Source organism: Callospermophilus lateralis, chromosome 20 (assembly GCF_048772815.1).
Source record: "Callospermophilus lateralis isolate mCalLat2 chromosome 20, mCalLat2.hap1, whole genome shotgun sequence".
Lineage (NCBI taxonomy): Eukaryota > Metazoa > Chordata > Mammalia > Rodentia > Sciuridae > Callospermophilus > Callospermophilus lateralis.
The window spans coordinates 2,426,153-2,442,564 of NC_135324.1; the positions used below are offsets into that span (position 1 = coordinate 2,426,153).

Below are 16,412 nucleotides of genomic sequence, written 5' to 3' on the forward strand. Positions count from 1 at the left end.
AAGAAAAATTCAAGGTGGTATCTGGGAAAGAGTTTCTATAACATTGGAACTTGTGAATAAGAAATAGATGACAGACGTGACCATTTTTAATGCTCAGGAAATCCTTTTGTACTTTGCATGGAATGTAATCCAGCCATGATGGGAAAATGATGGGAAAAGAGAGAGGAAAGAATGGTTTCCAGGGTGTGTCAGCAAAACTTCAGTTAGAGAGGACAGGGGACATTGGGATAGGCCAACAAATTTCCCTCCTGGCAACAGTGTTGGCTGAGATGATGGGTGAAATTTAATATTTGTGATGATGAATTTTCTTACTTTTCTCCTAAGACATGAACTACATAAATCTTAGCCCAAAAGATGAGAAAAAAACCACATGGTGCATGGCGTTATTAACCTAAGGAGCACCTTTTATTCTGAAGTGGGAATTGGGATCCTGGCCAACACCCTCCTCTTTCTGTTCCATGTCATCAAGTTCCTGTGTGACAAGAGGTTCAAGGACACCGACTGGATCATTGGTCTCTTGGCCCTGACCCACCTCCTGATGCTGCTCAACATGGGGATCTTTGCTGCAGACACTTTTACATCTCAGGCGGGGCTTTGGGGTAATGTCACATGTAAGTCAATTGCCTTCTTGTACAGGTTGATGAGGGGCCTGTCCATTTCTGCCACCTGCCTGCTGAGCGTCCTGCAGGCCATCACCCTCAGCCCCAGGAGCTCCTGCTTGGCAAAGTTCAAGCCTAAGTCCCCACAGGACAGCATGAGGTCCCTTCTCTTCCTGTGGGTCTTCTATATGTCCTTCAGCGCCCACTTCTCCATCTCTGCTGTTGACAACTCCACTGGGACCTCACAGGGCCTTATATTCCTCAGTGACTCCTGCACTATCTTACCCATGAGCTACTTCCTCAGGCATTTGTTCACCGTCCTGGGTGCCTTACGGGATGTCTTCCTCATAGGGCTCATGGCCCTGTCCAGTGGGTACATGGTGACCCTCTTGCATAGGCATAAGAGGCAGTGCCAGCACCTTCACGGCACCAGCCTGTCTCCAAAAGCCTCCCCAGAACAGAGGGCCACCAGGGCCATCCTGCTGCTCCTGGGAATTTTTGTGCTCACGTACTGTTTGGACTGCATCGTCTCCTCCTCAAGAACCATGTGGAACAATGACCCTGTGTGCCGTTCTGTCCAGATCATAGTGTCCAATGGCTATGCCACCATCAGTCCTTTGGTTTTCATCTGCACGGCAAGACACAGCGTTACCTTTTTGAAATGTTTTTTGGGGAGGGGCAGTCAACGTTGAATCATTGCATGATGGGTCAGTCCTCGACCTGAGCCACCACATCGCTGTGCATCAACGCATCATGGCATAGTGAGTTTGCTCTCCGTGTTGGATGAATGCATTAAGTGGTTTTTAAAAATGATTACACTGAGCTTGACAATGAGAAAAACAGGACAGGTTATTGTCCATATGGCTCCAACAAAGCTAATACCTTTATATTTCTGATTGATGTGTGAAACGAACCCTAGGAAGTAATATCACTTTCTTTTTCTGAATGAGTGCATACATTTATAGGTATGTGAGAGATTGCAGTGGTTTTAATAAATCAAGAGTCTCAGAAATCTCCTTTATGCCTAATAGATTGTAAACATCCCTTATCATAAACTTCCATCTCATCTATCAATTGAACTTCTATGAATATAACAAAAAAAACTGGATATAGGGACAACAACTATTATTTAAACACCATTGCTCAGGATACCATATATATAATAGTCAGTGATAGAGACAGTCTCATATGCCCAAGCATATGAATGTATGAAGATATGGTCTAGATATATCATGGAGTTCCACTCAGCATTAAATAGGAGAAAGATTCTGATGCAGAGGAAGCCACAGATGAGTCTTGAATTTATTATGTCAAGAGGGTACATGGTGACCCTCTTGCATAGGTATCAGAATCAAAACTGTATACATCTACACACAGGGGGTGGAATCTTCAGTAGTATAATATGCAAAGACTGAATATTGCATTAAATACTAAACATAGCATTAAATACGAAGGTGATGCTGATATATAAGAAACCACAGATGAATCTTGAAATCATTCGGTCAAGTGACTGTCACTCACAAAAGAATCAACATTGTATAAAATCTACCTGTAAAAGATAGAAGTTTGGGTCGTATAATTTATAAAGACAGAATGTATTAGTATGGCATTTTCCTGCACCTGAGGAAGGGTGTGCCCTAGGGAATTTTTATTTAATGAATCCAGTGATATTTTAGGAATGAGAAAAACTGGGGAGATGGTAGAGAGAATCCATGCACCCACATTTGAATTTGCTTTAGGCCACTGGCCAGTACTCTTAATCACAGATAAATGATAAATATCATCTTTTGTGTACTTAAATAATAAGAAAAATATTTCAATTACCTTATAATCAAGGGTGAGGAAAACTTTCTCTGAAATTACAAAGAAAAGTGCAAGTAGCCCAGGGTGGTGGTGCACACCTAGAATTTCCAACAGCTCAGAATCTCAGGCATCACAACGTGTGAGGTTAGGGATGGGCTAATTTGAACTTTGGATCAAAGTGACAGAACGTGACATGGTCCATAGGATTGGGACACACATTATTTTTCCCAAGCTCCTGCTTGGCAAAGTTCAAGCCTAAATCCCCACAGGACAGCCTGTGATCTCTTCTTTTCCTGTGGGTCTTCTATACGTCCTTTAGTGCCCACTTCTCAGGATCAACTCTTCAAAAAAAAAAATATATATATATATATATATATGATGCTGGGGATACTGGCCATCCATATGTAGTACAATAAAATTTAACCTCTATGCCTCCTCACCCTGCATAAAACTCAACTCAAAATGACCAAGGACCTAGGTATTAGACCAGAAAAGCTGTGTCCACTGGAAGGAAATATAGGCCCAACTCAGTATCATGTTGGTATAGGAACACACTCCATTAGATCCCTAAAGAGCAAAAGGAAAAGCAAAAATCAGTAAATGAGATGCAATCAAACTAAAAAGCTTCTTCAAAGCAAAGGAAACAATCAAGAATGTTGGGCTGGGTTGTGGCTCAGGGGTAGAGCACTCGTCTAGCACATGTGAAGCCCTGGGTTCGATCCTCAGCACCACATAAAAAGAAATAAACAAAATAAAGGTGTTTTGTACATCTAAAAAATAAATATTTTTTTTTAAAAAAAGAATGTAAAGAGAGAGCCAACAAGATGGGAGAATGTCTTTGCCATCTGCCCTTCAAATAGACACATTCATCTCCAGGATATGCAAAGAACTCATCTATTTGACACCAAACAAATGGGCAAGGTAACTGAACAGGCACTTCACAGGAGAAGAAATACAAATGGTCAGCAAATATGGAAAGAGGATCAACATCTCTAGCAATTAGAGAAATGCACATTAAAACTACACGGAGATTCCACCTCAATCCAGTCAGAATGGCAATTATCAATGTTAGCAAGGATGCAAGGGAAAAAAATTCACACTTACATTGCTGGTGGGTTTTTTAAATTTTTGCAACCCTACAGAGAGCTATATGGAGATTCTTCAGAAAACGTGGAATGGAACCATCATTTGAATCAGTTATCCCACGCCTCAGTATATACCCAAAGGACTTAAAATCCACATAGTATAGGGAGCTGGGGTTGTGGCTCAGTGGTAGAGCTCTCGAATAGTATATGTGAGCAATGGGCTCGATCCTCAGCACCACATAAACAAGACAAAAAAAAAATCCAACTACAATTAAAAAATATTTTTTTAAAAAAAAATCCACTGTAATACAGTAAGGCAGCCACATCCATGTTTACAGCAGCTCAATTCGCAACATCTAAGCTATGGAACCAACCAAACTGCCCTCCAACAGATGAATGGATAAAGAAAATGTGGTTATATATTCACCATGGAATATTACTCAATCAAAATAAAAAAGAAAATTATGGGGCAGGGTTTGTGGCTCAGTGGTAGAGCACTTGCCTAGCACGTGTGAGGCAATGGGTTCAATCTCAGCAGTGAATATAAATAAATTTTGAAAAGGTCCATAGACAACTAAAAATATTTTTATTTTTTAAATATATGACAGTGAAATGCATTACAATTCTTATACACATATAGAGCACATTTTTCCCTAACTGTATATAAAGACACCAATTCGTGTCTTCATACATGTACTTTGGATAATGATGTCCATCACATTCCACCATCCTTGTTAACCCCCTGCCCCCTCCCTTCCCCTCCCACCCCTCTGCCCTATCTAGAGTTCATCTATTCCTCCCATGCTCCCCCTCCCTATCCCACTATGAGTCAGTTACTTTATATCAGAAAAAAAATCGGCTTGTATTTTTGGTATTGGCTGACTACACTTAGCATTATCTTCTCCAACGCCATCCATTTACCTGCAACATTACCTCCCTACAGTGCTGAGCTCTGGCTTTGAACTTGGGATCCTCCTGCATTAACCTCCCCTGCCACCAAGGTTATCGGTCAGGACCAGCATCCTAGCTTCTGTCCAAATTTTCTATCACAGAGCAGGGATCATACCTGAGTCCTTTTATGCCATAAGGAGTCTAGATCCTGGTGCCTCCTGTGTGAAACCTCTCGTGCACCCAGGAAGCACTGAGGGACCACAGTGGCAGGCTTCACTGCTGCTTTGGGGATGCAAACTGGCAGCAGAAGACAGGCAGGCTCCCACCAGCCTCATCTCCCCTCTCTACCTGGTGACCTTGAGCAGGGGACTCCTCTCCAAGTTCCTTCTGGGGGGGAAGTGTCACTGAGAAGTCATTGGGAAGCATTATTGTCCGCCTGTCAGGTTTAGCAAAAGGAGCTGGGCGGAGCCAAAGTGCTGGGCGGAGCGGTCCTGGGAGACCAACCCTTAGGAGCAGTGGGCGGGGCGGGGTTCAGCCAATGAGCAGAGCTTGGGGCGGAACCCAGCAGAGTGAGTGGAGCCCCATCCCAGCAGGCGGGTAGGGGCGGGGCCTAAGGTAGCAGGTGGGGCGGAGCAGAGCGAGGGGAGCCCAGCGAATGGGTGGAGCTGGGGGTGGAGCCTAGTGGGTCTGAGTGGAGCCGGGCTAGTGGGCCGAACTGGGGGCGGAGCGGAGCGGGGCTGAGTGGAGCCCCACCCCTAAGAGCAGCGTGGGGCGGGGTCAGCGGAATCACGTGGGAGGCGTGACCTGCCCCGGGCTCCCCAGGGGAGCGCAGCGCGGGAACAAGGAGCCTCCTGGGAAGCTGAGGGCGAGACGGGCGCAAGCGCACGAGGCTAAGGAACCCGAGAGGCGCGTGTGACTGGAAATCCTCAGAGGTCGCCGTGGACCCAGCGGGGAGCGGGCCCTGGGGCTCCCGCGGCCCAAGATGTGACCCCAGAGTCCCCTCCACCGGCCACAGTTCCCCCCTCACACGGGAGGCCGCGGAGGGAGGCTGAGGACCCGCTGCGCAGCCTCTTCGTCCCTCCTCAGGGACGCGGGGGACTCTCCGTGTGTCCAGGTGGGTTGGGATCCAGGGGTCTCTGTGAGGGTCCTGAGATGTCGCCTTGGAGACTTGGTTTCTGGGTGCGACCATGGTCGCGGCGTGTCGCGGAGACCCCTCCTGGTGCCTGTGGTGTAGACGGCGTGACCTGGAGGCCCAGAGGGTGGTGGGTGGTGGGTTGCGCGGTCCCCACGGTCCCCTGCACTGACCCGGGCAGGGCGTCCTGGCCCTGGACAGGGGGAGAAGGGCGGACGGGAGCCGACTCGACCCTGCCAGGGCGACCTTGGGGGACTCGCTGTAGCTGTGAGCAGGACACGGGCAATGCCACCTCTCGTGCTGGGCAGAGGCCAGCACAGCCCCGGGGTCTCTAAGGGACGGTTTGACGTGGCGGATGAGGAGGGGAGGGGGCAAGGGTGACAGCAATGTCGTGGAGACGGACAGGTGGACAGTTTTGTCCTCTAGAAAACAGTCAACACTCCGTGTCGCAGGCTCCGCCCTGGACAGTGAGGACACAGGTGAAGACCCCTGGCCAGGAATCCCCGTGTCCCCTGGGAGTCCCCTGCTGTTCCTGGTCTGGCCGGAGAGTCCAGGCGCTGAGCAGGCGTCGGACACTAGGTGTCACCAGAGCTGCGCATGCGCCAAGCAAGCGCGGGCTACTTGGCCCCTGATGTCCTGACACCCTCCATGGGGACGTTTCCACTGCTGAGTTGTCACACTGTCTCCTCTCGTCGTGTCACTCAGCTGTCCCGAGACCCTCCTACTTGAGATAAAGGCCTCCTTCAGGAGCTGGCCCTCGCCGCCTTCTGCAGTTGCGTCCCCATGAGACCCCAAACTTCCAAGGACTTCTGTCAACCTATCCCACCTGGTGCTCCCTGGGCTTAGTGTCATTTCCCTCTGTTGGACGTGCGGAGCTGCGCATTGGACACCAGGTGGCGCCAGAGCTGCGCGTCAACTCTCCCTGAAGCCAAAGCCTTGGGCTCTGGGCTCATCAGCCTGGTTCCTGGAAAACCTTCAGGATTCCTCTTAAGAGCAGCAACTAGTTTTAGTGTGACTCAGTGAATTTGATGCATGGAATAAATTTTCCCGCCAGGAAAGGGAGGATTATTACACTCTGCCCAGAGTGTTTTGGGTCCATCTTCTTGGAAAGCAAAATACACAATGAGATCCCCCAGTGAGATGAGGGTCTGAATTTAGCCTTGACCTCTCCCTACAACTGTCATCACTGGGAGTCTTCTGGAATCCCTGCCAATGCTGGGGGCATTTTCTTCTCTTTTTTGGGCTCTGATTTTCATAAGCCATGAAATAGAATTCAATCAGAAGCATCCCCACCCGATGAGTCCCATTAGTGTTCTACTGAACTAGTACTACATAAAGGTCAAGTAATGTGCTCTGGTTTCTAGAAAAAAAAAGTTTCAATTCAAATGTGTGAGCCCATGTATTGCTTGCTATCTGAGAAGCAAAAATAAAATAAAATTGCATCCAAAATCATAATAGTGGATGACACCTTTTTTTCTTTATTTGTTTTTGGGGGGCGGGGGGCATTGGGGATTGTACCCACAAATGCTTAAGAACTGACCCACATATATGGCCATTTTTCTGAATTTTTGCAACAGGGTCTTCCTAAGTTGGTGAGACTGGGTTTGAACTTGTAATTCTCCTGCCTCAGCTTCCTGAGATGCTGGGATTACAGTCTTGCAAGGTCCCACTTTTAAAAAAAATATATTTTAAAATATACATTTAAAGTATACATTTGTGGCATGTAATGTACATATACATAATAAATCCCTTGCTTCTATAAAGCCTTCATTTTGCAAGATGCCTTTAAGAGTGTCATAGGGAAAATGCCTATAAATCTTCTTGGGATTTTCCACAAACCTCAGGCCCAAAGGAAATCTGTGGGACCTGAGAGTTTCTCTTAGGAGTGTCTCCTTCAGGGTTTTGACTTTTTCCGTGTCTCAGCCTCAGTTTCTTCATTTGTAAAATGGGGCTCTTGATCTATGCTTCTTGGTGTTGGGAGAATTCGGCCAGATGTTGGTAGGGGACAGCTGCCTTGAAAGGTCCCTTAGGTGCTGAACCCATAGGATGTGTGCTGTCAATCCCTCATCCCCTCTTAGAGTCTGTGGAAGTAAGATTGAGTGGGACATTTATACGAAGAACATCGTGGGGACGTTAATAGGAATTAAGGATCCTTGCACTGGATCTGTAGAGCGCTTTCAGTAGTATGATGTTTTAACAATGTGAATTCTGCTTATCCAAGAACGTGGGAGGTCTTGCCCTCTTCTGAGGTCTTCTACAATTTAGGGAGGAGGGTCAGAAAAAAGAAAGACAGTCACATGAACCTGACCTGACTTTGCTCTGCACATATACGAATACACCACAGTAAATCTCCACATCATGCACAAATACAGGGCTGGAACCTAATTAGAATAAAACCTACTTAATGGTTGTATAAATATGTCAAAGTAGATGCTATCATCATGTATAATTTAAAAGAACAAATAAAATAAAATGAGCCAGGCACGGTGGCATATGCATGTATCTCAGGAGTTCAGGAGGCTGAGGCAGGAGGATCATGAGTTCAAAGCCGGCCTCAGCAAGAGTGAGGCCCTAAGCAACTCAGTGAGACCCTGTGTCTAAATAAAACACAAAATAGGGCTGGGGATGGGGCTCAGGGGTTGAGTGTTCCTGAGTTCAATCCCTGCTACTCCCCAAAAATAATTAATTAATAAGAAGTGTGCATAAGCTATAAACATTCAAACCTTTGCATAATTACAGATCCAAAACTAAAAGGACAAAAAGGGGAGAAAGAGGTAGAAGAAATAATGGACTAAGTTTTTTACAAGCTTGATGAAAGAATATTAACCAAAAAAACTGGAAGGAATCCTATATCAAAATATTGTCAAAATGAATGCAAATCCTCTTGCTGAGATCAGATTAAGAATTATACAAAATTCCTTGTAAACTTAAAAAGTCATAAATATAGTCTCTGTTTCAGAATATTGACATTACCAATATTTTAAAATAAGTCTTCAGCAGTTCTGGGAGAAGAGACAATTTTTTTTTAAAGTAAAGAAATGGAGACAGGCATAGTGGTGCACACCCGTAACCCCAGCAAAAATCCCGACATCCCAAAATCTAAGATTAATGGGCATAAATATTATTTTCCCAAGTTTTAGGAACTTGTATTCCTGGATATTTTGTCAACAGAAATAGGAAACAACCACCACCTTTTCTCTTTAAATATCCTTGCAACCTCACTGTCATGCGCCTAAGTGGTTGAGTACAGGATCAGGACTGACTCTATTGGCTTGTAATTTGTGAAATTAGTTATGGAAAAGAAATGCTTCGTGAGAAAAATCCTAGCTGATATTATGCAGTAATGCAGGGTCACCCTGTGTAAGCTGAGGTTTTGATATAGAACCCAACTTCCTTCTAAGGTCTTTGAAACTTGGAAAAATCATACAGAGTACAGAGTAATTTATATCCATAGTATTTCTATTTGAATTATGATATGGTCAAAATATACACAAATGACAATGGCACTTTGCATTTAAACTGCCTGAAAGCAGGAGGTTGTCTGAAAAGCAGAGCACGCCCTCCAATATCAGCACATCAGGGGACCCTGGAGCATAGTGGAAAGCACATTGCTTCCCAAGACCCTGGGACCCAGAAGACAACGAGATTATATCTTTTTTTTTAATTTGTTTTAATTAGTTGCACATGACAGTAGGATGCATTTATGCACTTTGGTATATCCTACATAGGTGGGATACATTTTTTCTGAGTGTACATGTTGCAGAATCGTATTGGCTGTGCAATCTCATATACACATACAGTAATAATGTCGGTTTCATTCTACTATCTTTCTACCCCCATATCCCCTCCGTATCTTAAAAGTATAAACAAAAACAAATAAACAACTCTTTTCCTCCAAATGGTATACATGAAAACTGAATCTTTTTTCAAGAATAGAGTTGAAAATAACATTTTCCAGATACGGAAACCTGGATGTATTCATCCACAGGGCATACACAGAGAGAGAATATGTCCAGGATCCAGATAAATAAAAACAGAAGTTGTCCAGGATTCAGATGAATGAGAAATGATGGGAACCTGGACTTGCAGATCAAAAGGAAGCATCTAACACATGATAAAAGCCCAGGAGAACCCGAGACGCTATGTTTGACCTGGGTGGTAAAGAATGGCAGCAGATATGTGTCCATCCATCCCTTCTGCTCAGTTCCCGTTCTTTATTGGACTTTGCTTACAAAGCACAAGTACAATGGTGATGTTTATCAGAATTTCTCGAGGGCAGCGACAGGCACCCAACCAGGCACAGGGCACCTTCCACAGTCATGGTGACCTTTCCTTTCACATCATCGTCCTCCTGACTGCTGTGACAGGACCTCACCTCGTGGTGGCTCTGATCGGCATTTCCTTGAGAATTGATGGATGTTGAGCATCTCTTCATTGCTCCTTGGCCACATACGTGTTTTTGCTTGGGTGGGATATCTATTCATATCTTGTGCTGTTTTTTAATGAGGTTATTTTTTTTTTACTAAGTTCTGAGGTTTTAATAAAGGTTAATTTTTTTATGATGCTGGGGACGGAACCCAGGGCCTTGTGCTTGCAAGGCTAACACTCTACCAACCGAGCTCCATCCCTAGCCCCAAACATTGAAAATCAACCTCTTTCCTGATATATGATCTGAAAATGAAGTCTTCATCCTGTGTGTTGTCTGTTCACAGCTGATTGTTCACCTTTCTGTACAGAAGATTTTCATGTCATCATATGGCTGACTTTATTGCCTGTACTTTGGGTGTGATATCCTAGAAATCATTCTCTATTCCAATGTCATAAAGATTTCCAACTGTTTTTTTGGGGGGAGGGCAGGTTCACAGATTCAGGTCTCACATCTATGTCTTCAATCCATCTCGTGTTGATCCTTGTGTGTGCCGTAGGACAAGGGTCCATCATTTTTCTTTTGCATACAAATATCTGTTGACAAGACGATTCATACTACATTGGCTATATATGGCAGTGCTTTCAAAGATGTCTCCATGACATTGTATGAGGACGTTTATCAAGACACCCCGTTCTGTTCCACTAGTTTATAGGTTTACTATTAGGTAACTATACCATAATGTCTTTTCTTTCTTTCTTCCATTTTTATTTCTTTTGTACGTAGGTGTGTTTTTCAAGTATTGGTGATGAACCCCGGGGCCTGTGCACGCACACTAAGCAAGTGCTACATCTCCAAGATCCATCCCCAACCCTAAAACACTGTTTTAATTACTATAGCTTCATAATATGTTTAAAAATTGAGTGTGGTTCCATTAGCTTTGTTGTTTATCATGGTCGATTTACCTATTCAGGGTCTCATATGATTGCATGTGGATTTTAGCTACCTGGTTTCCTATTTCTGTAAAATATCCTCCTGAGATTTGGATAAGGGATTGCATCTGATCTGTGCATAAGGACATTTTGATATTGATTCTTCGCATCATGAATACGATGCATGGTTCCTCTAATTCATGTTTGCTTTAATTTCTTGCATCATTGTAATTTTCTGGGTAGAAGTGTTTTCTTTCCCTGGCCAAGTTCATGCCTCGGTATTTTGCTCTTTATAATGGTTTATTGTGGGAATTGTCCTCTGAATTTTCTTTTCACCTATTTTGTGGCACTTGTAAAGAAACAAAACAGAATCCTTGGGATGTGGCCTTTGTGTTCTGCTGAATGCCTGTCAGAATCCTGAAAGGAATTCTGTGGGATCTCTAGTGTTGATACATATGTGAACACGTCACTCATGAGACAGTGTCTCTCCTTCTTTGGAATTTGTATGCTGTTGGGTGTCCCTATAATTGATCCGCATGTACTGAGCCACCTGTGTCCCATGGGTAAACCCCAGGCCTTCACCATGGATGATGCTGTCAATGTGTTGAATTTGGAGGAGATCAAGATGGTTTGGAGCTAATTGTTCAATGTGTAGCCCTCCATCATGAAGCCCTGTGTCTCTGGGCTCCTTTTTTGGAGGGGTGGGTGTGTCTTGGGTTACTGGTTCACTCTCCTCCATCAATAGTGGCTTTGTTCCACTTTCCAAGCTCAGTGTTCCGAGGTTGTGCGTGTCTAGGGTTCTCTTTTTCAATCTGGTTGTGAATGGAAACGTGTTGATTCACATCTCTGCGACATCCTCCTGATGTACCCCCAAGTTCTAGTAGGTGGTACTTTGATCCTCGTTGTTTTCCCCAAGGAAATTTCTGATTCCACTTGTGAGTTCTACGTGCGTGACTGGTTAAACGGTGTTGTTTAATTTCCATGTAGTTGGGATGGACAGTTTACAGTCTTTAATTTCATCTTCACTCTATGGTGCTTGTTGATATACTTGATAGGATATCAGTGTCCTTAAGATCGAGGAGGCTTGTTTGTGACCTGGTGTGTGTCCTCTTGTGAGCACTGCTCTGAGCACATCAGAGTAGTGTATTCTGCCCTTGGTGGGATGTTCTGCATGTCTCTTGGGTCCTTTTGTCCTGGTTTACAGCTACACCTTGATGTGCAGTCTTAAGATTGTGCTGCTGTTATTGTGATCTCAGCCGCCCAATATCAATTGATTGAGGGGTCTCATTGATTCAGATTTAACAGCTATTCATGAAAACTTAAACAGCCACTTTGTTCTGTTCTGTAATTCTTTGGTCCCCTTTTCTCCTCTTTTCTATGTTCCTTTTCTGATTTTTAAAATTTTTAGTCTCATATTCTTTGCTTCCTTTTCTACTTACATTTTTTATAAAGACCTTTGATTTGAGAGGATTTTATATTTGGCTGATTTTGCTAATTAAATTGGATATGTGACATGGGCATAATTTTTGCAGCACTGCTATCATGATTGGTAAACCTCCCCGTGTGACTTATTGTCTAAACCTGGTGTTTTGACAGCGTGTACCTTTCACCCAGGAAAGCAGTTATTGCGATGCTGAAAGTCTTTGGAACGCTGAGCAGCACAGAGTGGTGCCTAACAGCATCCGCATGGAGAACACCTCTCCTGGGAGAGGCTGAGATCAGAAGTGAGCTCTTCAAAACCAATCTTCATATCATTGGTACAAATTAGCTCTGATGTTTCAAAGCTCACCAAATGACACTGTGGCACATTTAGACACTTATCCCTTACTTTAGAGTTTCAGAAAGAATGTTTTCCACAACTGAGTTGATAATTAAGAACACTTCTATGAGGATAAAATATATATAACATAAACAATCTGATCACTTTTCAGCATTCAGTCAAGTGACCTGGAATCTATTCACATTATTGCACAACAGTCACCACCACCCATGACAGCACTCACTTCCTGACTGAATAGAGGTTCTTCATGTACCAAGGGACAGCGCCCCACTGCCTCCGCTCTTGGTCTCTGGGACACCCTTGTGTTCATGCTCTGTCACTCTGCCCACTCCAACTCCCACCTTCTTTAAGTATTTTTATACAATGTTTGTAACTTGAGGACTTGGCTATATGGTCCCGTGTTCCAGAATATTCTTCCATTTTAAGAGTTGATGATATTCCAGAGTCTACAGAGGCCATTGTGTATTGTTTACATATTCTTTTGATTGTAGGTGTTGATTTGTTTCTATGTTTGAATATTTAAAGGATGGTTTTAGGAGCAGTGATGTGGAGATGACTGTTTGACTCCCTGCATGTAGAACGTGTGTGTGTGCACCTAAGAGTATGTATTGTGTGTGTGCTGGATCATGTGATATTTCATGGTAGAATATGTTTACAAATGTAGTTTGGAAAAATACAGATAATGGAGATGATGCAATATTTGAGAAGCATTGGAACTGTTGTATCTAAAAAGAGTTTGGAATAACCCAGGTTATGACAAGTGACATCCAACTCACAGGCCCCTATTAAGGATCCAGTGAGAAACATGACATCCCTGTAATATCTCAGAGAGGCACATGGTTTGGCTCTCTTTGATGTAATTGTCATCCACACATGTCCAGCTGGATGGTTCAACAGAGGGAACGAGACTTTGCTTTGCATTTAAACCAAAGACTCTACACACGCTGTCATGATAAATCACTCCAAATTCAGCACAGTTTCTCACCTTAACAGAACTTATCCACCACTGGCTACTGAAACGTTTACTGTCTTCTCCCACATGTATCGGAAAATAACAATTATACGTTTTTCAGTACAAATAAACACCAAAGGGCTGAACGAGGCATAGCTATGGGTCACGAGGATCTGGATACAGTAAAATACTGGATCATCCTTCAGTGTGATTCTTGCATAGGAGACAACGCTGTCCAAGATGGACATGACCACGAAGCAACTCATGAGCAGCAGGATCGTCTGGGTGGCCCTCAGTTCTGGGGATGACACTGGAGACGGGCTGGTGCTGTGGAGATGCCGGGACTGCCTCTTGTGCCTGCACAGGAGAGCCACCATGTATCCACTGGAGAGGGCCATGATTCCTATAAAGGAGACCTCCCTGAAGGTCAGCAGGGTGGACAAGCTGTGCCGGAGGAAGAAGGTCATGGGAATGAAGGAGCAGGATTCTGTGACATACATAAAGTTGTCTGAGGTCCAATTGGGGGTAGCAGCAATGGAGATGAAGAGGTGGCTACTGAAGGATGAGTAGATGATCCACAGGAAGAGAAGAAAACACAGGTTGTGACGTGAGGATTTATGTTTGAACCTTGCCCAGCAGGAGCCCCTGGGGCTGAGGGTGATGGCTTGGAGGACACTCAGCAGGCAGGTGGCACAGATGGAGAAGCCCCTCATCAACCTGTACAGGTAGATGAGCAATTTACACGTCAGGTCATCCCACCTGCCCCCCTGAGGAATAAAAATGTCCGAAGCTATGAACCCATTGATGAGCAGAATTACCAGGTGGATCAGGGCCAGGAGACCAATGGGCAGGTCAGTGGGCTTAGGTCTGTGCCCAGTAATGTGCAAGGAGATGTGGACGAGAAGAAGAAGGGCGTTGGCCATGACCCCAACGCCAGTCACGGTGTACACGGTGTTTCTTATGTGAATATTACTGTACAGTCTGTTGGGTTTGTTCATCTTACAAGGGAAAGAACAATATTGTGACCACATTAACACAAAAAAATATCTTTTTTTGCAAATCTGACCTCCTTCGTCAATCTCAAATGAGCACCACTTCCATGAAGAAAAAAGAAGATTCATCCAACTGTATTTTTATTCCACATGAAAACTCAGTTCTGGTGCCGGGCACAGTGGTGTCCACCTGAAATCCCAGTGACCCAAGATGCTGAGGCAGGAGGATCACAAGGGTGAAGCCAGTCTGGGCGTCTTAGTGAGACCCTGTTTCAAAATACAGAGTCAAAAGGACCAGGTGTAACTTGATGCTGGTGGACTTACCCACCAAGCAGCCCCCAGCACAAAATTAAAAAAAAAAACAACAACTATGTTCTATTCACACCCTGGAGAACGCATCTCCACGCACTGCCTTATCTCAACACCTTCCAATCTCACTGGGACCCCCACAGTGTCATACATATTGATACTTCAGTTTTCTTGTACAGTAAGAATTGTCAGCCAGGGGCCGTGGTGCACTCATGTAATCCCAGTGCCTCGGGAGGCTGAAATGGGACAATGGCAAGTTCAATACTGATGTCAGCAAATTAGCAAGGACCTAAGCAACTTCCTGAGACCCTGTCTCAAAGTGAAAAATAAGAAGAGGCGGTGATTTTTTTAAAAATCACCGCTCAAAAGAAGTGCCATCTATTTTAGAATATACTTCCTTCATATACAACCTCATGTCTGAGGTTGTCTGGGGCAAGACAGAAGCTTACTTGATTTGCCTTTTCCTGCTCTTGTCTGTCAGGTACATAATAGGAGGTCTACAAGTTGGGCCAAATTTCAGGGGGGTTGAATGCAAGAAACTGGGAGCGAGACCCTCCCAAACAAGAGAATCCACAGACTAGACCTGCATGGAGTTACTTCATGTCGGCCCCATGTTAACTCTAGCTTATTTCCCACCAGACCAAATATATAAACAAGAAAATGTGGGTGGGAACTCTGATGTTGGACTGGTTGAAGTTGCGAGTCTGAACTGCCATTTACCGAAACTACTTCTTAAGCACCCTGGAATGCTGAGGTCCAGTCATCTCAGCTGTCCACGTAGAGAGTGCTGTTATGTGAATCCTGCAGAGACTATGTGGGAAAAAGGAAAGTGTGCCTACCAACCTTGGAAGTGTTCGTGGCACATAATGAGCTCTCCAGAAATGTTGGCTTCTAATCTTATTATCATACAGTACTTCATGCACAAGACTTGGGAGAATCAATGCAGTTCTTTTAATAACAGATCATCTGTGTCCCTGCCTGAAAAGAAAGAGAAGAAAGGAATTACCGCAGGACGTGGGGGTGCACGCCTGTAATCCCAGCAGGTCAGGAGGCTGAGGCAGGAGGATGTGAGTTCAAGGCCAGCCTTAGTCATTTACACAGGCTCTGAGCAACTCAGTGAGACCCTGTGTCTAAATAAAATATATAAATAGGGTGGAGATGTGGCTCAGTGGATAATTGCTCCTGTGTTCAATTTCCATTTAAAAAAAAATAGAAAAACCAACATAGTAGAACATTTGCACAATCCTTTTCTGAGGACTTGAAACTTTATGTCTGTCCTTGGAATCCTCTAAGGTGGCTATATATGTCACATTTTTGTTCATCCTCCAGCCAGAATAACTAGCCTATGTTAGAACATTCTGGAAATATTACCAAGAGCATAGTTATTTTTTCCTTTTTAAGACTTTACAATCAGAGTAGTAAACAGAACTACATTTAAAACAGACTTGGTGCTGTTTTAAAACAGAGTTGGTGTTCCAAGGTTATAATTAAAGACAGGTGTCCAGCCCATTCCTGAAAGATGAGGTCTCCAAGATGTTATCTCTATTACAAGTTCAAGGTGACATTTTCCT

General features: G+C 44.2%; 2 protein-coding genes across 2 annotated transcripts; one reads left to right on the forward strand and one right to left on the reverse strand.

Moving 5' to 3' along the window:
- Positions 1 to 370: 370 nt before the first annotated feature.
- On the forward strand, positions 371 to 1,291 carry LOC143385705 (vomeronasal type-1 receptor 90-like). Its single transcript, XM_076841269.1, has one exon. The coding sequence runs from the start codon at positions 371 to 373 to the stop codon at positions 1,289 to 1,291; it is 921 nt and encodes a 306-aa protein (XP_076697384.1).
- A 12,293-nt stretch (positions 1,292 to 13,584) lies between these two features.
- LOC143385706 (vomeronasal type-1 receptor 48-like) lies at positions 13,585 to 14,538 on the reverse strand. The gene has a single exon (XM_076841270.1). The coding sequence runs from the start codon at positions 14,536 to 14,538 to the stop codon at positions 13,585 to 13,587; it is 954 nt and encodes a 317-aa protein (XP_076697385.1).
- Positions 14,539 to 16,412: the final 1,874 nt, after the last annotated feature.

What these genes read in the sequence shown, in the direction of transcription:
- LOC143385705 (XM_076841269.1), top strand. Translation starts at nt 371, where the DNA reads ATGGTGCATGGCGTTATTAACCTAAGGAGCACCTTTTATTCTGAAGTG.
- LOC143385706 (XM_076841270.1), bottom strand. Translation starts at nt 14,538, where the DNA reads ATGAACAAACCCAACAGACTGTACAGTAATATTCACATAAGAAACACC.